We start from the raw sequence: 20,430 nt of genomic DNA, 5'->3' as shown, positions 1-20,430 counted from the left end.
TATTTTAAGGATCAAGTATAAATATTGGTCATCATGAGTTATGTTACAGTGTTAAACCAAACTATTTAACATCGTGTATTAGCGTGTGTATAATATAGTCAACGTTTGAACTGGATCAAAAAAGTTTTTCAAAATTGTCCTAAGAGGAGAATTGGCGTTTAATAGTTTCAGGGCAACTTTGACGAAAGGTTTTGGTCCACTTCAAATGTTGACATTATATACATACATGCACAGACAAGCTCACTATAATATCTTAATTAATTGAGAGTCACTGATGACTCAGGCGAAAGCAAATGAAGCGAACAGAGATGGTTCTAGCCATAGGTTAGTGTCAAGTCTATTGGCTTCCTTAAAAGCAAATGCGCTGCTGTCGTAACAATGGCATTTTATGCCCTTGCGGCGCTTTTGACTTTGAGACTGGCCAAATCTGTTTACGAGGACTCGTCTCTCTGGCTCAGAGGTCATTGAGCACCTCAGTGCCCTTCAAACAAAACTTGTTGTCATGTGGTTTACAAAGTGCTCTAGATCTCCTCTGCTCCTATCACAGACTTGTAGAAACGTGGAAAAGTACATTTTGGCGTAGTTTGCACGGCACACGTGAATCTGTGAGACGGGGCTTCATGTTCAACTTTTATAGTTAGAAAGATTTTTTGGCGATGAGCAGTATTGTGAATTTCTATAAACGTGTATATGCTCGCCTTTACGTGCTTACAACATTATTATTTAGCTAATTCAATGGTTTGGTTACTTTTAAACTCGAGACGAATAGTGCATCCGCACGGGGGAAATAAGCTTTACTTGTTATATGAAAAAAAATCTGTAGTTTTTGTCATTTTATACAAATAATTGTGTCAACGCAGAAACTATAACGAATTTAGTAAACTCATTGTATTGTAATTTGTGATTATTTGGTGAACATTATTTTCTTGCCTAAAATACTTTATTATTTTAATATATTTCTTCTTTCTGCATGACACCTGTTAACTAAGTTTTCTTTTGCAACGATGCAGTTCTAGGAGTAATGATGGAGATTTAGTTTGATTCAATTGTATTTTTTTTTTTTTTTTGTCAGTGTACAAAGAAGTCTGAAATTGAACACTTATTTTCTTTTTATTATTTGCCTTATTCAACTGTAGCATCGTTTAATTGTCATTTGCAACATTCATTCCAGTTGTATATAAAATTATGTATACAATTACAAGTTCTAATGCATCTATATCATTTTTGCTGTAACTGTAGTTAAACTGCATTTAAGCATATATATATATATATATATATATATATATATATATATATATATATATATATATATATATATATATATATATATATTGGATGAAAAATAAAGCGAGACATTTTTCTATTTCTGTAAAACTTATAGGCACGAGGTAATATCTGAGACCACGGCATACTTGTTGTTTTGTTTCTTTATTACCTATTATTTTTTTTAAATGGCTGTTTTCGAAATAGCCGTGTTTGTATAATAAATTTACCAGCGCTTTTACTCGTTTTAGATCTCATTCATTTGAAATTATTTAAGTATACATTAACAATATATTATATGCGACTATAGTGTATGGGAAAAATTTGTATATGTCAAAGAGGAATAAACTGTTTCAAAATAAGCCAGAATAGCGAAAACTAATGAACGCGTCTGTTAAATCTAATAAAAGCCAAATGTCAATGCGTTGATCTGCAATACAACCTAAAAAAAGAAAATTATTAAAAATATAAGACAAATCTGTTGAATCAATGGAAAATTCATAACAAATAAGTATTAGGTTTAAAGAAAATGGCTTTTTTGAAAACTAATGGTTATCTCTTTTTAGACTGTTTAGCTATTTGGCTGTTTCTATCCTCTCCCACCCCCGTTAGCCCTGTCTTAGTGGGCGGGAGCAACTTGAAGGTCAAGTTAGTGTGTCCCATATATAGGAACCAAGTATCCAATGCCATTTGTGTAGTTAAAAAATCAATAATTAACACAAAGTTAAAATACACCAGATATTTAATTTAATTGATCAATTCCTGTTTTGTAACAATTGCGCTGATGGTGCAAAAACGTTTTAACTTATTTCTGAAAAGCAAACGCTATTTCTATAACAACTTTATATATGTAAATCCATAAAAGATTTTCAACGTTTTAGTTACTTAATTTTCTTGAGATTAAGCCTAAAACGTGAGAAAAGTATTATAAGTTCAAGCTGCTTTTTCAGACGGAGCGAACATAAACATGTGCGGTGTTGTGATATCTGGAAATTAATCCTACTTAAAAACATCTTCAAAGTAATTAAGAGTTAATACCCTCGTATTCGTGTGCAAGTGAAGCAACTGCCGAGTAAGATCCTAGAAAATAATGAATGTTTGTTGTTGTTTTTTTTTTTTTTTCTTACTATAGTTTTTTAATAATATTTTAAAATGCCGTACAAAAAGAAGAAAAACAAGATTTAAAGTATTCTTTCAGGCAGATACTGAGCATGAATGTTCACCTTTTTTATTTAAAAGCGTCATGTTGCTTATAAACAGAGTTGTGCAGCAGCCATGCGTTGTCATATTAGTACTTTTGTTGTGAGTACATACCTTTATCTTGTCATCAACAAGCCATGGCGCGGAAATTTGGTTTCCGCAATAAATGCCATTCAGTTTACTGCCGTCGAATCAGTTTGATCAACAAATATTAATCAGACATCTCGGTAGATTTATATAAAGCTGTGTGTTTTAAGTGGCATTTATAATTCGAATGATTGCGTACGCTAAATAAATCCCATTATTTTCCTAGCAAATATCAAGTAAGTTGATAAACAACAAAGTACAATAAATATTACACATCATAAGTGTTGCCTAAACGTTAAAGAAGTTTTTGCTTAGGATGAATGTAATGTAGCTGGACAGTACCCAATTTCAGCTTACTGTTCGAGGCGCATCTGCTAGACTGCAACGAGCCGTAGCAACGGAAACAGCAATACAACCAATGGTGCCTTTTTAATAGCTTTGTTGGATACAGCTAATGTTCATTTTGCAGTGTTTTCCTTTTCTGACTTTTTCCCCACACAATTTGCATTGATTTGCATTTAATTTGTGTGCAATTTATCAAATAAATTTGTGGTATATAATCCAAATAATGACTTTAAGCAGTGTAAAAATGTTCTGACATGAAGAACAATCGATGCCTATTTCGAAAATATTTCGACATTACTGCACTATATAATGCGCCCGTGCTATTTAAAAATATTTGTAGATTTCTGTGCCATTAATTGAAGGACCGTAACATGGGAACGTTTCGTGATTCAGATTATTTGTTTGTTTGCATTTTGTAGACTTGTAAAACGAAGTAAAACTGGTGTTTTGTTTATATATAGATTTTGAAAACAACATTGTCTTCTTTTTTAATTGTAGAAGAGTTTAACTTTGGCCAATTATCGAGGCAATGGGAGAATATTAATTTATACGTTTTTGTTTAAATTTTGTATGTAGGTTTTATATATAATTGCATGCATCAATATTATCTTGTGCACCAGTATATTACAAAAGTGATGCATTAATGCACCTATAGGTAATTAAATGAATTAAGTCATCGTATGTGGCAAAGCCTTTTTATCCCATTGTGTGAGGGTTTTTTGTTTGTTTTTTTGTTGCAAATTAATTGTACCGTTTCATCTATTTGCTAACAAAATAATTAATATAATTCAGTGTAACAAACATTACTACTGTTCCCTGTGCGTGCTTTTATTTTTCCATTTGAGCAAAGATGCTATTAGATACTATCATAATTAGATACTGGTTGCTTGTGCTAACGCTCTACAGCTATGCACTCACTGAGACCTCTGTAAAAAGTAGGGCCATTTTTGTTGTTGCTTGAATCTGTTCACAGCTCATACGAGCGAGTTTAACAGCCCGACTTACATCCAATTAAATTTATCTAGGCCATGAGGGGACAGTAATGCTATTACACAGTTTCCCTTTTTAGCCCTGCTGAGGTTTTAGCCCTAGAGGTAAACTACAGGGCCCTTGAGTGTTGCCTACAACTGTTGTTTGGTCTCCTTGTTGAGATCTCACGAATGTTGAATGCGTTTCATTTTCTGTTGATCTTAATCGATATCAGGAAAAGGCGTTTTTTGTTTTGCACGATTGAAAAGTCGACGAAATTGGCCTCCGGGGCAGGGCTAAGACATGCTGAAATGCACCGCTCTAGCCATTCCTCCAGATTTTTATCCGGTAGCACGAACCGCATCGTTTTGGACCACGTAACACTAATACATAGCTCTGTAATTTTATTTTTACTGTATAATTATAGGCCTTGCAAAGAATTTCAGAAATTCATGTGACAGTATCGTAAAGCTCACGGTTCGTCATAGGGATTGTTTTTAGTGGGAGAATGACAAACATTTACAACACCTCTGTCCTTTCGTTTCTCTAGACATAAACGCCTCTCTAGCTTTTCTTTCCAACTGAACTTGCCTCTTCAATTCAACTGCTACATCACAATATCAACAACTGTGCAAATCTCCAGCAGGGGCAGAGCATTTGTGAGGATATAGTGCTTGTTTAGAGAAAGAAACAGGCGCGCCTTTGTTGAATTTCAGGGTCCTACAGCTAGTAGTATAGTGTTAAAGCTGAATGATAACATCGAATTAGTTGGCATACATGTGAAATAGGTATACTTTACAACTACTGAAACAAAATCTAAATCTAAAGGTTGTGGTTGTTGTTATGCACTGCGTAAAGTCAAGCGTGGACAGTGAAACCAGTATGATAATCTGCGAACATGTTAGTTGTCAGTAGTTCCTTCGCAAAATATTCCTCCCATTAACAAGTTTATACTGGGTAGAATGACCAAAAGGCTCTGATAAGAAAAATATATGAATCCTGTTCTTTAAAGGTTTCTCATGTAGCTAATACGGCTGATTTTGGTTTTGAACTCGTTCAATACAACTTTTAGATCTGTATTACTCAAACCTGAATCATCGAACGTTGTATTACATAACATATTAGTTAGATATTTCTTTTCCTTGGGACTTTTTAATTATTTACCTTTTATTTGTTTTCTGTAGAACAAAGGATTTTTGCTTTTCCGCCGTTCGGACTTTTATGGCGGCTGCAGTGAGAATTTTAGTGGTCAAATTCAAGTGCCTGGTCTGGGCAGCTGTCTGCTTTCTTTGTACTTGGTTGAAGGCATATTGCACACCAACCTTTTGTCAGTTTTGAGAGCTCAGTTCAGAAAAGACTCATAAAGTCATTGCCACATACCTTATAGAACTTTTAGCAATCTAGAAACATGCTGCTTTAAATATAAAACTTTTTAGTTACGTTGTGCAATGAAGCTAAATTGTAATTTTTTCCAAATCGTTAATATATTTTTAAGTGTTCATATTAACATTTGCAAACAGTTTTGAACAAAAATGAGACCTGTATTTTTATGGAAATAAAATATTGAAAACAAATATGTAAAGTTCAACAGTAAGTGTGGTTAGTTTATATGCGATACACTGTGAAATAACCGGTCTTTTTGTGAAGTGTCTAAACAAAATTGTGTTTAATTATGAATTAACAATTACCTAAAATAAAATACATATAAATCAAATGCCAAATAAAATAACAAATTAATTGTCGGTTTTGGATTATTTCACGTATTAAATGGTTTAATACGTTTCTGAATATTAGCATACTCTGCATATGCTAGTACATATTTTGCCAACATTGTAGTTACTAACATAGGTATTTCTATATTAGAAAGCATTTATTAGAAACAATGTTTTTTTAATAAAAAAGTAGTCGGGCCTATTTATCAGTATTCTGCTTTAAGAACAAGTTTGTTTTTAATACACGCTGGAGGGAGCATATTGAAACGGTATAGTATAGTTTGCCTCAAACAGATGCCTCTCATAAAATGGTCTCAGAGATTTAAAATATCCATGGGATCATTTGACTTTGCACGTTAAATGCCAAAATGTGTAGTGCAGGGGTGTAAGTTAAACTGAACACAATAGTATAACACATATAATATTATATTAAACATAAGTTTATTTTTTATCTCATTTGATAAGGAGAGTGTTCTTCATTTACGATAAAAACAAAATGATGGGTGGCATCTTATTTTCTTTTTTCATTAAAATTAAGAGAAACGTTCCCCGTTTAAAACCAAACCACATCTACAAATAAAGAAAGACCAGCATTGCTTTTGTTTATACACAAGTCAAGACATAACTGAAAGGGTTTCTGCGTAAGTTCCTAATATTTTCAGCAGCAACAACATCAACAAAAATTCGTAAAAAAAAGATAAAGGTTATATTATTATATTCCGAAATTGGGTGGAGCTGACACGTGACATCTATAAGGCATATTAAAGTTATTTTAAACCATGTGTAAATGTAGACTTTTATACGTTTAAAGCATACATGCTTATATATAAAATATAGCCTGGAAAGTCTTAACAAGTGTATGCATTTGAACCAAAGCAATATGACATTGCGGTGAAACACGTCTAATACAGCAATAAACACAACAACACAATAACAAATTAAACAAGTCATATTTAACAGTCGTTCTTTTAAAGCTTTAATAGTTTTGTTAAATGCAAAAGTCATAGATTAAAGCATACAGGCCATGATATACATAAAACAGGATGTATTGCATCGGAATTATAAAATCAGTGTTACTCAGTACACATACAGGCTCCAACACAAACAGAAAACACGTCGATCTCTCAAAACTCGCTAAAAACAACAAACAAAACATGTTACTGTTTTACATATCTTGCCTGATTTGAAAATTAATCGCTTGAATCTCACAGATCTTACCCAACTGAACCACTCCTACGCATCCATGTGTTCCAAATTGATATATGACAATATCTACTTTCGATCACGTGTTGCGGGGCGACTTAGACGGATTGCGCGTCATCTCGCCTTCCCAAATTTTCTCCTTCTGCAGCTCGAATCCAAAACATCATATCTGTAGTACGGACTACAGGAGAAAGATGTTTAACTCTGTTAATCTGGGCAACTTTTGCTCCCAGACGCGTAAAGACCGGACGTCCGAGTTTGGGGACAGGACGGGCTGTGCCTCCAACATCTACCTCCCCAGCTGCACTTACTACGTTCCTGAATTTTCCGCCGTCTCTTCGTTCCTTCCACAGGGGCCCTCGCGACAAATCACATACCCATATTCCACAAACCTATCTCAAGTGCAACCGGTACGAGATGTTTCCTATGGTTTGGACCCGTCCAGCAAGTGGCACCACAGATCCAACTATGCATCTTGCTACTCAGGAGAAGACCTGGTGCATAGAGACTGTCTTCCGCCATCCACCATGACAGAAATGCTCATGAAAAACGAGAGTGTGTACAGCCACCACCACCACCAGCATCATCCGAACTCTAGCCACCCTTCCACCGGGTTCTACACCGGCGTGGGTAAAAACAACGTGCTCCCTCAAGGTTTTGACCGTTTCTTTGAAACCGCTTATTGTAGCACGGACAATCAGTCAGAACATTGTTTACAAAAGAGCGAGATGAACAAATTAGAGACTTCGTCCCAGCAACCCACAGCTGTTTCCGCAGCACGAGAGCCGGAAAAAGACCCAGAGGATGAGGAGGAACACACAAATTCGGGCTCGTGCACTTCAGCAGCTACTAAGGACGGGAACGCAAGCAAGAGCAGCCATTCGAGTAGGTACCGAAGCTGTAAATGGGGAAAGGTTAAGGGACTAGCCCGGTGTTTTGTCGGTCAGATTTTATGTGGAGTTTTATAAGCATTCAAAGGATTTTATTATAACCTACAAAGCTCTTTCCTCCAACGAAAAGAATTTTTACGATGGGAAAGCGCTTTGAAAAAAGAGGATGTTATACACAGACGCTACTATCCCAGAGTCTGTGAAATTTTAAGAGCGCGCTATTGTGACAAATGCTAACTTTGATCATGAACTTGCGTTGAGCATTGCGAGGGATTTTCTCGTTTAGCTGTCGGGGGTAAAAACCAATTGGGCAGAACATTACTTTTGGCATACTGTGAATTTTGTTTTAGCAGCTCGAATGTAAACTAGCTAGGTCCTTATTAGCTTTTTAAACGTGCTGTGACTGCAGTTACCGTGGGGTGTGTAGTCAATGGCCGCAACCTTAGTGCTTGCTCAGTGCTAATGACAGTCGAATATCTATCTATCTATCTATCTATCTATCTATCTATCTATCTATCTATCTATCTATCTATCTATCTATCTATCTATCTATCTATCTATCTATCTATCTATCTATCTATCTATCAAACAAAACTAAATAAATACAATTAAAGAGGCCATTTTTTTAGATTTGCTGTTGTGTAAAATTCGTAGGAAACTAATTACCTTTGTAATTATCCAGTTATTATTATATATTGTAAATGTATCCTCATTTGTATATGCCTTCTTGTTGCGACGCTTTTTAACATTTATGTACAGAACAACAAAAGAGAAGCTAGCGTTCACGGTCATGCACATTAGACAAAATTTCAGGCCTATTGTAAGATGCATTTTGTACGTTAAAGAAAACACACTTTCACGTGCATATGCCCATGGGTCATATAATGTGCCAAATATATGTATTAATATGATGCAAAACAGGGACAATTGCATAGACCGAAAAAAACTCAATAGGTTAAAGAAGGAAAATTATTTACCGAGTTTATCAGTGATATGTTGTTGTTGCTGCTGTTGTTAATATTATTGTTATTGGGATAATTATTTAGTATTTTAGATTTTTATTTCCCCAGGGTTGTAAAAAAATTGTAGATTTGCATCAGAGTGACATAAATTGTGTTTGCATCCTCACGTTGGTAACCATAGATGTAGTCGACGAGGCATTTGGTGAAATTTGATATTACAAATGTATCTTCAATAAATAAAATAAGTTTTACATTTATAAATCTTATTTTGTTTTTGCTGAAAATAAATGTTTGTTAAAAATGTTCATTTTAAAATGTTAATAATTTTTATTGTCTTTTTTTATCATTATCCCAAGGTACCCCGCGCACAAGAAAGAAGAGATGTCCATACTCCAAATTTCAGATTCGTGAACTGGAGCGAGAATTTTTCTTTAACGTTTACATCAACAAGGAGAAAAGGCTGCAGCTATCCAGAATGTTAAACCTTACTGACAGACAAGTTAAAATATGGTTTCAAAATCGTAGAATGAAAGAAAAGAAATTAAGCAGAGATCGCCTGCAGTATTTCTCTGGGAATCCGTTGCTGTAATTGTTGAAATGGCGTTGCCTATTATTTAATATTTTTGCAAACAAACTCTATTAAATATGTCGAAATATGCCCTTCAGTCTAATTAAATAATTAGATATGTTTTTGTCTAGGCCAGCAACAGTACTGAAGAAGCCCAAGACAGTTGAAGGCTAACAGAATTGTAATGGCTGATGGTGGGGACAGACAATACAAATTTGCTTAATGTCAAACTGACATTTCAAGTTTGTGGTTCACCAAAACCTACACTTCACAAAGTTTAGGTTTTTATATGTATGTGACCCGTCTTTTAAGTGAAAATAATTAAAATATTCACTTTGAAAAAGGCCACAAAATAGCCTACTATAATATATTATAAAATTGTACCCTTTATCATTTTATGCTTGTATATATGTACATTAAAACACACACTCGACTCTGGTTTGAATCTGGAGATGTCATACTTTTTTATGTTTTCACCATTTAGAACTGTGACTTGTACAATCTGTAATAATGTATTCCTTGTACAGAGATTATGCATTGTGCATTCGTGAATGTAAATATAATGTTATTTTGAGTATCCTCAACTTATCCCTGCTGCTATATTTCTTTACATTGCCTTTGCAGCCTTGTGAGCTTTGTTGTTCAATTCTTTAAATTATTTGCTGTACGCCCAAAGTTCTCTCTCTTTCTCTCTTTTTTTAAGGGGAAGCTCAGCGGTCCGATTTGGCCTGTGTACTACGTATTAATCAAAAATAAACACGAATAAAGGTAAACTGTTACATGTCATTGTGACTTGATTTTTAAAACTAATAATAAATAAGCAAAATAAAATAATCAGCAAGGAAGTCCATCGTGAGGAATGTGGTGATGTGTACAACACTGCAGTGATGTACACATCAGAGATCCAAGAGAAGGTAGAAACTGGCCACTACAAAGTAAAGAAATTAAATAATCTAAATTTCTCTCTCTCTTTTTTGCTCTGTTTTAATTTCCATTCGTCGTCTCAATCTCACACATTCGTTTAAGTGTATTATTTTGGTTTTGTTTTGACATAAACTGGATAATACATGAGTATGTAACATTTAGACCGATCTTAACAGATTTTTAAAGGAATATAGGTATTTGTCCAATAAAGACGACCAAGAAAGGGATCCATGAAATTGCTCTTGAACACTTCGGAAATTTAGAGAGCATTTCGGTACCGTCTTTTAGTACCTTCTAAATGGAATCGCCACTCTTCTAGTCTAGACACTGCAATAAAGCTAGGGCCCTAAATTGCCTTTTTCTGACTTAATTGCACCGTCTGTTCTAGGGGAATGGTATTCACTTCCGCAGTAAATAGTAAACAAGAAAGTCCGGCTGCTTACACAAAAAAAGCCAAGACGTTTTTAGAATGAACGCCTAGGTGCAAGAAACCTATCAAATGATGTCGCTCGGTAGTCCGATCACATGGAATAATCTCTTAGGAAGAAGCTGAGTTGCACATATCTCGGCTTTTAAGTGGCAAACCGAACAGAGGTGAGATATTTATTTTGTGGTGCATGCTCACAGGGGTGTGGGTATCGCATGCTGTCCCCATGTGCAGTTTTATATGTGATCACTCTACATGAATTTTGTCACAACATGTGGGCTCATAATGCGTGCAAGTGTGCTGTTGGCACTTATGTGTATGAAGAAAAGATATAATTAAAAGTTGTCTTTGAACTTCAATAATGTCAAGGCCTTCACCTTTAACCTATTGCAATAAAGTGGAATCAAGGAGCCCCTTTTGTCAGGAAACGTGGTGAACAGAACAGATCCAATCAGTGCAAGTGGGAAAGAATCAAGGAATGTCTAAGAAGCAACACTTTGACCTCTCGCATTAAACTACAGCAGGTAACTTTTCCAGTTTTAGCACTCCCATTAAATGCACTTTATTGTCTCTGTAAAATGTAATATTTTCATGCATGGTATATTTTATGACATTTTGGCATGTTCTTGACTATTTAAGCTCGCTTGGTTGTGACTTTAGCCGGGTAACAGGAAGTAGATTTCTGACAGATTTAAAACCGAGATTTGAGTATATATATATATATATATATTTAAGTATCGATATATATGCATTGATGCTTGAACGTGAAAAGAAATGGAAAGAGGGGGGGGGTCCATTTCGCAGGGAATTTGTGTACTGATTTATTACAGAGAATTATACACTTGAAAGCATTAAAACACATTCGTTCTTTTGTAAAATCCGAATGTAGAGGCTTTTCTGCAGAGGCTTTTATGTGTGTCTGATATGTTAGTTCAGCGGATTCGTTGCCACTGATCTTTGCTTGTGGAACTGTGGGAGAGAAATGGCGGGTGGGGAGGCGAGGGGGGGCATAGGCTGGAAGGATCAAGGCTGGAAGGCTTGTCTTTTTGTCACACCCACCAACCTTGGCCCTGGCTCAGTGACGTAGTTAATTTGCTGAATTCCTTTCTCTTGCATGGTCATACTAAAGAGCAGGAACTGGGAACGTCCACCTATCAAACGCCGGAGATACTGTCGCCTCCAAACCAAAGCAATCAGCGCGTAGAATAATGAACAATGGCCATAATATTTGCATTTTTCCGTGGGTTGAGTTGACTCATAAATGCGACTTTCCAAAACAAATTGTATGTTTGTGGTAAGACGTTTTCTGTTGTGCGATTTCTATCGAAAAACCAAATAAACTATAGCAATATCTGCAAAATGGAGAGCGCAATGGACACTTTCGAATGCATTCTTAGACAACAAGGAAAATGGCGGAGGTTTCTGATGCATCAGCATAAGGATTGTGGATATAACAACTGGATGTAATTACTACCTGGATTTTATTCTACCTAGGTTTCTAAAATGAAATATAACCTTTTAGAAACACAGATAAATAGTTTTACAACATTAATCTAACGTATTCTCACTAACAGAAAATGTAATATTTACTATTAGGCCTATAATAATGTCGCCCCATTTCGCAAGACAAAAAAATGACAATAAAATAAACTAATAATAATAATTTCTCAGTATTCCAATAGGACAAAGTCGGGGGGACAGGCGCGTGATTTACCATCTTATTTTGCAATATTTGAATTGCTAAATACGTTTCACGTTGAAAGCTTTTGTGTTGTTTCTTGCTGATTCTGCTTCAGGCCGTACAGTTGTGGGCTTTGGATAGAGCCTATTAACACTGACTACGCTTATACTTCCGCACTCCTGCATGTGATGAAAAGCTGTAAATACAATCGCCACTGGTGCCCACTAGTCATTTGTATGGTCTTTCGTGATATTAAAATTTAATATAATGCTGATGTGCTTTGCGATTTACCACTCTCTGATTTATAAATGTCTTTAAAACGTTACATGCATCAACCATAAATTTCCATAGACCTCTGTGGGTGGACGCCTGTTTGGTGAGGGGAAACGGTTAAAAAGCGGGTCTCTTCAAATTAGAAATATGTTTTATGGTGGTTTCAGTTCCAAAACAGACACGGAATACCCATCGTGTGTCCAGCTTATTCGTTTCAAGGCAACCTGGCTTACGTAGAGGCCTAAGTTGTGGAATTGGATAAAAGGTTTCATTTTTTACGACTGTGCCGATTTTGACACAATGCATGTCACGATTCTTAAAAAAGGATCAAACATAAATACCTGCTCAAAATATATTTATTTGTTTGTTTGCTTTATTTATTTAGCACATTTTAAAACAACAAATGTTGACCAAAGTGCTTTACAAATTCAACCAACACACAAAATCTATTCTAACTGGGGAAACATCCACCGAGACTACCAATTATATAGGCTGTATAAATATATACATTTAAAATATAGATATATGAATACGTTGGCTATTCTTGAATTTATAACAAGTGTGTATATATGTGTGTGTATATATATATATATATATATATATATATATATATATATATATATATATATATATATATATATATATATATATATAATTTTTTTTATTTTTTTTTTACAGGCTATACACTTGTTTTATATAATTAACGTGAATGTTGTGCAGGCCCCGGCGAAAAAAGGAGGCTAATTAGCCTTTTCTATTTAAAGTGAGCCTTTTCTCTTGTCGACGTTTAATAGTATCACAAATGTCAATCAAATAGAATAGTATGTTTGTGTTATGTGGTGTTAAATAGACTAATAGTCTATTCCCATTTTATTTTCGGCATGCATACGGACAAAATAGAAATGGGCCACATACTAGGTGATCTCAAACAGCGTACAGTGCGATAACGCCAGTTCATATTTATTTATTGCATTTTTGATGTGCTGTTCTTATTGTTTTCTTCATATTAATAAAGATGATTTGAAATAAGGAACAAAACGACTGTTTATCCCACGTATTTTTATTACATTGAGACAATTAGATAAATATTCTGTAAATGCACTTTTATTAAAAACAACTGAAACACTTTGTTCAAGAATATATATTCGCTGCAACACAAACACAATAATACAAAAATAAAATAATAGATAAAATAAATACATTTATAATACATCAAATGTAGTAATTTTAATTCATTAACCCACTGGACTGTTCCTCGTTGATTGAAGACATTTTAGCAGAATATGTTATACTAATCAATAATTTAAATATGTAAATATATCTTTCGGACTATGTGTTCATCAACATGTTTCCTTTGCGAATGTTGGGCAATGTTAAGAGACTTAAACGCATAAATTGTGAGCAATTATGTAATATTTCGTTGGAAATTTCAAGGTAAAACAAAGGACCATACACGCACGCACGGACGTGTATACACACAAACACATGGATTTGCCTTTAACTCCTGTACACACACATGTATGGGTGTATGTGAATATATGTATATGTGTATGCACAGATACATTTACATTTCACAGAACTTACATTTATTAAAAAATGTACAATTAAACTAGAGCAAAACAGATTAGAGCTTGCGGTGTACTGATTGTGACAAAAAGTGGGTGAAATTCAAAGATGTCTATAACATATACATTTAATTCTGACTACAGAGTTCATTTGTTTGTCTTTAAAGGCTGAGTGACTGACAAGTGAACAAACCAATCACATCCCCCATGTTTTAAGCTGGGTCACAGGCACTGACCTCGTTGAGAAATGTATTGGATAGCAAACACACACAAAAAAAGACAATTCAAGTCCAAGTTTTCATGCAGTTTTCTTTTTATTATAAAAATTACAGTATGCAATGTCAAAAATTACTCCAATATGCGCCAGCTTGATCAGGATTCTCCTGTACACTCGGTGTAAGTAAAACGGCATAGTGAATTTGTTTTAGGCTAGTGTGCCATATTACTTTTCACTGTTTTAAATCTACTGAATTGTGCTAAAGTTGTAAATCAAATTTCAAGGAGTAAGAGGAAATGTGGTAGAAATAATAATAAAAACGATCGGTCTAACGAAAAATGGGGCTTTATATGTTACAGTTTATATATTATGTATATGCTATAACTTATACGAGAAAAAAAAATTATCACACTTATTAAAAATCACGCTAGTAACAATGGGAATGAATTGACCGTGATATCTAATTGCATTATATTGATCAGAATATTTGTAAGTTTTCAAGAGTCGACGTTTAAGCCGTTTTTAAGCCATTTAATCCGAGCAGATAATGAACAAGTAAATGCTTTTCTTGTACACTAAAATATTTAATACAACTAAAATTATTGTTTCAATTTGAAGACTCTAAATAAGACCTTAATTTATCGTGTATTTTATATTAATTTTAATTTTAAAATACTACATGTCAATTTCTTAGCCAAAAAAAAAAAAAAAAATGAAAATGAGGGGAAAAACTAAAGCTATTGTTTCAGCTTGGAGACTCCAATTAAGACCATAGTTTCTATTTTGTATTTTATAATAATTTTAAAATACAAAATGTCCTAAGTCAAATATTCACAATACAAAACAAGTAGCTGCCATTTTATGAAACAAATAAAAATAACAATTCATAATAAAAATATTTAACAAATCTAACAAACTTAATCCACATAATTTAAGTTGCAATCATGCGACAAAAATAATAATGCATTCGTAGTATAGTGTGCCGTGACAGAAACGAAAATACACATACCTATTTCAATAAAATTGCATGAGCACTTTTAAAAACAAAGGCTACATTTATGGTCTCGCAAAAGCGTGTGGAATTAGCCATAATTTATATTGACTAAGCTTGTAAAATTTGCCTTTAACTTCCGTGAAGTGTTTAGTTTACTTGCCTCTCTTTTCTTTTGCAGACGCATAAGCCACGTAACAGTATATCTGAAGCGTGCGACTGTTCTTTGTTCTGCTGTTGACTTCCTTGTCCTCAATGTACGGCTAGATGGCGCCATTGCTCCATGCTGCACCACATAAATTCAACAACTTGACCCCAGTGACGTCAAGACGGTCTGGCGCATCAAGGCCACTTTCAAAACCCTATTGGTCTGAAAATCACATGACAAAGCGCCTTGAATCCATAATTATGTTGCTGATATTTTTCGCCCCCCCAAAAGATGTCAGCGTCCTACTGTCCTTATCCTCTTCGGCATAAAGGAGATTGTTTTGAATCTAAAGAAAACAAGTAGCAAAATGTCATGCCCGAACAACGTGGCAGCCAATGCATTCCTGATGGACTCGCTGGTGGGAGGAACATCTCCTTTCAGAGGTGAGAGCTATTCCTCTAACTCTGGAATGTATATGCAAACGTCTGCAGAATATGGTTGCTCCATGATGGGTAGTTTTGGCATTGTTGGCACCCCTCTCTCCAAACGGGATGACCTGCAACCGAGTGGGATGCATCTCGGCAGCTACCAGCACTCACATTACCTGTCGCAGCGGGACACTTGGATCGCAGGCTCTAAAACTTACAGAGGCTCGCAACCTGTTGCCCAGCCTTTACACCCATGCTCGTTTCCAGCTAGCAATGTAAAAGAGGAAGCGATTCCTTGTCTTTATCAGCCTGATATCGACAGCGCCAAGGAGTCCGGCGAGAAATCCACCTACATCCGTCTGGGAGACAATAACAGCCACCCGAATCAAAGCGCCGTCTCCACCCCCGATTATTTCCGACGGAGCCAGGTGTACGCCAGTGAAAGGGGCCACCACGGAGATGAGTTCGGCTCGGACTTTAATCCAATAGCCAGAATATCCACGCCTGTTGAGGCACTAGCGGCAGAGTCATGTGTTAAAAGCAGCAAAGCAAGGCAGCACCCAGAAGACAAGGGAGGGAATACGCAGGAAGACGACATGGATCAGAGACAGACTAGAAAAGAGGAGAGTGTGTCAAAAACAGACAGTTGTACTGATGATTCCGAAAGCGAATTAAAAGGTGATTCATTAATTCCCTCTCTCTTTTTCTGCTACACTCACATGTACACAAACACACATTCAAAAACAATAACAGCTCGCTCCCTTCTGTGTACAACATGTGAACTGACATTCCGCTTGCATGCCAAAATAAAACAAAAACAAAACACATTTTAGCTTGTTGTTTCGACGACTGGTTGGGCCCTGTGTGCATCATAAATATTTGTTACAGGCCTATATTGCTCTTTGTTCATTTTATTGCTATTTTATTTATTTATTTTTAACACAACAGTCAATTAAACATCACGTATATTTAGGATTGGAACTGCATTTAACGCCATTACAAAAGTACGAAAACGCGTCTTGTCATTGATATTACCAGGATCACACTAGGATTAACACGCAGTGCGTTACACACACACACCATTTAAGCATATCATAACAAAATAGCATACACTCATGAATTTAATTGTATTAAACTACAGAATATTTTCATTATTTTTTATTTGATATTAGACTTCATTTGTACCTATATAGAAATGTACATAGTACATTGTAGTTAAATAGTGCTTAATGATGGAAAGTAAATAATATCCCCCCGCCCCCGCACAAATGCAGTGCTATATATGTGAGCGTAAAAGTATAGCATGAGTGCATTTTGTTAACTACATGTTTGAATTGAAATCGTAAATGTCTGTATAAGTACTCGATGACATTGATAAATGTTTGTATGCAATATTTTGCAAACATTTTACGAAAAAAAAAACACTTTGTGTACATGTTTTTTATTTAGAAACATGTAAATCATTTGCTTTCATGCGCTAATTTCGTAATTTTCGTTCTTGTTTTGTAATTTGGCTATATAAAATGTTAGTAGCCTAAACTGTTCCATGCAAATGTTATAAATAATATTTGCCATTTTATTTTCATTTTTTGTGACTAAAATAAATGAATAAAAAAGGTGTGATTCAATATGCGTAACAGATATAACAGGTAAAACACGAGAAAACACGATAAAAAAAATCTGATATCTAAACTCTGTCCCGCTCTCACCTGCAAATAATTTCCGTCTTTTTAAACCTTACCTTAATAAGGTTTTAAAAGGAGGGAAGGTTTTAATTTTACAGACATATATGAAATGTTCTGTAATCTGCTGTATTGTAGCACACCTAAATATGTTCTATCTGAAATAGTTATGCTGATTTGTTTAAAAAATTACTTGTTTTAAAAATTAGGTAAATTACCCCAAATGCAATTAAAATGTTTAGATTATATATATCTATTATACATTAATAACATGTTTTAGTTTGTTTTAAAAACATAGTACGGCTCATTTTTAAATAATTGCAGGTCAATTACCTACAGAGACCGAAATTATAAAGTTAAAATGTGAAATTGTTCGAAAATGATCAAAAATAATGTACGGTAATATACATTAAAGATGATAGTTGGAAATGCATAAAAAATAATATTGATATTAAAGAAAATTAGGGAAACGGCATCACTGCATAAAGCAAGGCTGTAGTGGATTAAACCACGGTGCACTGGGCGAATTGTTTATTCTGAAAAAAACAAAACATAAGCATGATCATTTTGTGAAAAAAAAAAAAAAAAAGCATGGTGAAACGAACCACAATACCGTCAGTCATTTTTATTATTTTCATTCATACTCTGGCATAACAGTTTCGCTCTTTTTTCCTTTCCCTTTTTCTCTCTTTTTCTTCTGCAGATGAGTCTAAATTGGAAAAAGCAACGGGGAACTGGCTAAAAGCGAAAAGTGGTCGAAAGAAGAGATGTCCTTACACAAAGCATCAGACACTTGAGCTGGAGAAGGAGTTCTTGTTCAACATGTACTTGACTCGAGAGCGCCGTCTGGAGATCAGCAAGAGTATCAACCTCACAGACAGACAGGTCAAGATCTGGTTCCAAAACAGACGGATGAAGCTAAAGAAGCTCAACAGAGAAAGTCGCGTCCGAGAGCTAACAGGCTATAGCTTCAACTGAGAGCTTGAAAACAGACAAAAACGAAATAATAAATTACACACTCTCTCTTTCCTCACGTCTAGCCACTATATATTTTTAATCACACCCCTCCCTCATTTCTATTTTGTTTTTCAACTCAACTTACAATACATTTCAATACAGACTTACAAATTTATAAAATAGCAAAGCAGTGGCCCATGACTTTCATTGCAAAGGGACTGGTACACCCTGCAAACGATATGGCAAATAGTTTACATCCAGGCCTAATTTATCACTGTTGAACAAACAAGAATAATAATTGTAAATATGCCTATAGCGAAAGAAAACGATGCTTGGTGCACATATTCGTGGAAGATTTGTAATTTTAAAAGTCCTTTACTCAGAATATACGAACGAGATGTCTATTCGATGTCTTAGGTTAGTTTGTTCGCTGTCAGTGCGCTTGTCATACACAATGCGCGCTCTGTATTTTGCATGCTCTGTTGTTGACGTGTATTTGTCAATTTGATGTTTAACTCGAGAGGCTGATAAATAAAACAGGGGATGGGAAAATATAATGTCCTGGTATGTCCTTCCCCTTGCATATTTTCTCCTGTATTCTGTTGACAGAGAAATTTTGGGTGAAGACAGGGAAGAGAGGCAGAAGGAGAAAGTGCATAGCACTTTCAGTATGAGTGGGAGACCCATAACGTTGATTTAAATATTATCCAGGTGACCACAGTAAGTCAAGGTCATAAAATTGTAATGTCATGACGGTCCTGGAAAGCGCTGGGGGTGGATTTTATGATCTGCAAATATAATGTGCTGCTGCAGTAAAGATGCATTAAAAGGTGAGTGGAGGAGGGCTAATTCACATACTCGGGACTGCAATGTGCTGGCCTCACTGACGCGCTCTGCAGTCTGCCTGGCTGTTTTGGAACCAGGAACCTTTCATTATGGAGTAATGGGACGCTATGATACGATGGACTGAACACAGAAGAATCAAAGAGCTACAGCCGCGGCGAATGAATGAGAGGATCCTATGAGCGACGTTAATCAGACCATGTGCAGAACGCTCAAGGTAGGATAACGTTTTCCTTATTTTTTTTCCCCCACGCTTGAGCTCGAGGGAGGTTGTTCTGGACACCCTCAGGCACTGACATGGATAACAGCGTTGATTTGAATGAATTTCTTGAGATGTGGACTTTGGTCTCACTGCTTCTGACAGTTGTTGATAAGGGTGTGCAGTTGTGAATACTGCGCCTCATCTTCCAGACACAAGTTTAAGTTTTGGAGAATCTTGTTATACGAAAGTTTTATTTTATAAATTAATATCAGCTATACTTACAGTGCGTCTGCAAGACAGATTAGCTGTTTGAATTGTTTTATTTACTTATTTTTAAATGGGTTAATGATTAGTGCACTGGTGCGTTTATGTCTGCAAAAAGCTACAGCTAATAATTGGGACACTTTCTTTCTTGTTTAAGCTCTATAGTTATTTGCATGCTAACAATTTGCCATTATGTCTTGTTGAAATATAGATTTTTTTTGTGTGTTGTTAGAAATAACAATTGTTGATTGTGGTGTCAGACTGCATGTTGGTGTTAATTCACAAAGCTAGCCAAAGCCATGGCCTTTCGGTCATATGCTAGAACCATCACAGACGAGGTTTGATTAAAGGAACGCTAGCGGCTATATGATGAATGGAATAAAATCCTTACTTATCTGTGCAGAGTTTGTTGTTTGTCTTCTCCTGTGGATAACGCCGTTACGCGCGGCTGGTGCGTGGTTTAGGTAGTTTCATGTTGTTGGGATTGGCTTCCTGGCTCGACAACAAGAAACTGCCTTGATTACGTCAGTTCGTCTTCATCAAGGGCGACAATTGCCGTTAAATTACACCCTGTGCAATGAAGTTTCCGCAAATGGCATTGTAAATGAACTGAACGATTATAGCCACAG

At 35.4% G+C, this 20,430-nt stretch overlaps 2 protein-coding genes across 3 annotated transcripts; both read left to right on the top strand.

Annotated features, from left to right (window-relative positions):
* Nucleotides 1–6,854: 6,854 nt before the first annotated feature.
* Nucleotides 6,855–9,985, top strand: hoxc11a (homeobox C11a). Its single transcript, XM_056449497.1, has 2 exons — nt 6,855–7,664; nt 8,988–9,985. The coding sequence occupies exons 1-2, from the start codon at nt 6,974–6,976 to the stop codon at nt 9,218–9,220; spliced, it is 924 nt and encodes a 307-aa protein (XP_056305472.1). The 5' UTR covers nt 6,855–6,973; the 3' UTR covers nt 9,221–9,985.
* Nucleotides 9,986–10,895: 910 nt separating this feature from the next.
* hoxc10a (homeobox C10a) lies at nt 10,896–19,049 on the top strand. Of its 2 annotated transcripts, XM_056449498.1 has the most exons (3): nt 10,896–11,074; nt 15,459–16,531; nt 18,239–19,049. In XM_056449498.1, the coding sequence occupies exons 2-3, from the start codon at nt 15,793–15,795 to the stop codon at nt 18,511–18,513; spliced, it is 1,014 nt and encodes a 337-aa protein (XP_056305473.1). In that variant the 5' UTR covers nt 10,896–11,074; nt 15,459–15,792; the 3' UTR covers nt 18,514–19,049. The 2 variants fall into 2 exon arrangements, with proteins under 2 accessions (XP_056305473.1, XP_056305475.1); XM_056449500.1 differs by lacking the exon at nt 10,896–11,074 and having other exon boundaries at nt 15,382–16,531.
* The last annotated feature ends 1,381 nt before the right edge of the window (nt 19,050–20,430 follow it).

The sequence above is a fragment of the Danio aesculapii genome, chromosome 23, assembly GCF_903798145.1.
Source record: "Danio aesculapii chromosome 23, fDanAes4.1, whole genome shotgun sequence".
Classification (NCBI taxonomy): domain Eukaryota; kingdom Metazoa; phylum Chordata; class Actinopteri; order Cypriniformes; family Danionidae; genus Danio; species Danio aesculapii.
Note: the sequence above shows the minus strand (reverse complement) of the source record. Positions and strands in the feature narration are given on the sequence as shown.

What these genes read in the sequence shown, in the direction of transcription:
- hoxc11a (XM_056449497.1), top strand. Translation starts at nt 6,974, where the DNA reads ATGTTTAACTCTGTTAATCTGGGCAACTTTTGCTCCCAGACGCGTAAA. An exon ending in AAGCAAGAGCAGCCATTCGA is followed by an intron (nt 7,665 to 8,987) that starts GTAGGTACCGAA and finishes CATTATCCCAAG; the next exon opens with GTACCCCGCGCACAAGAAAG.
- hoxc10a (XM_056449498.1), top strand. Translation starts at nt 15,793, where the DNA reads ATGTCATGCCCGAACAACGTGGCAGCCAATGCATTCCTGATGGACTCG. An exon ending in TTCCGAAAGCGAATTAAAAG is followed by an intron (nt 16,532 to 18,238) that starts GTGATTCATTAA and finishes TTTCTTCTGCAG; the next exon opens with ATGAGTCTAAATTGGAAAAA.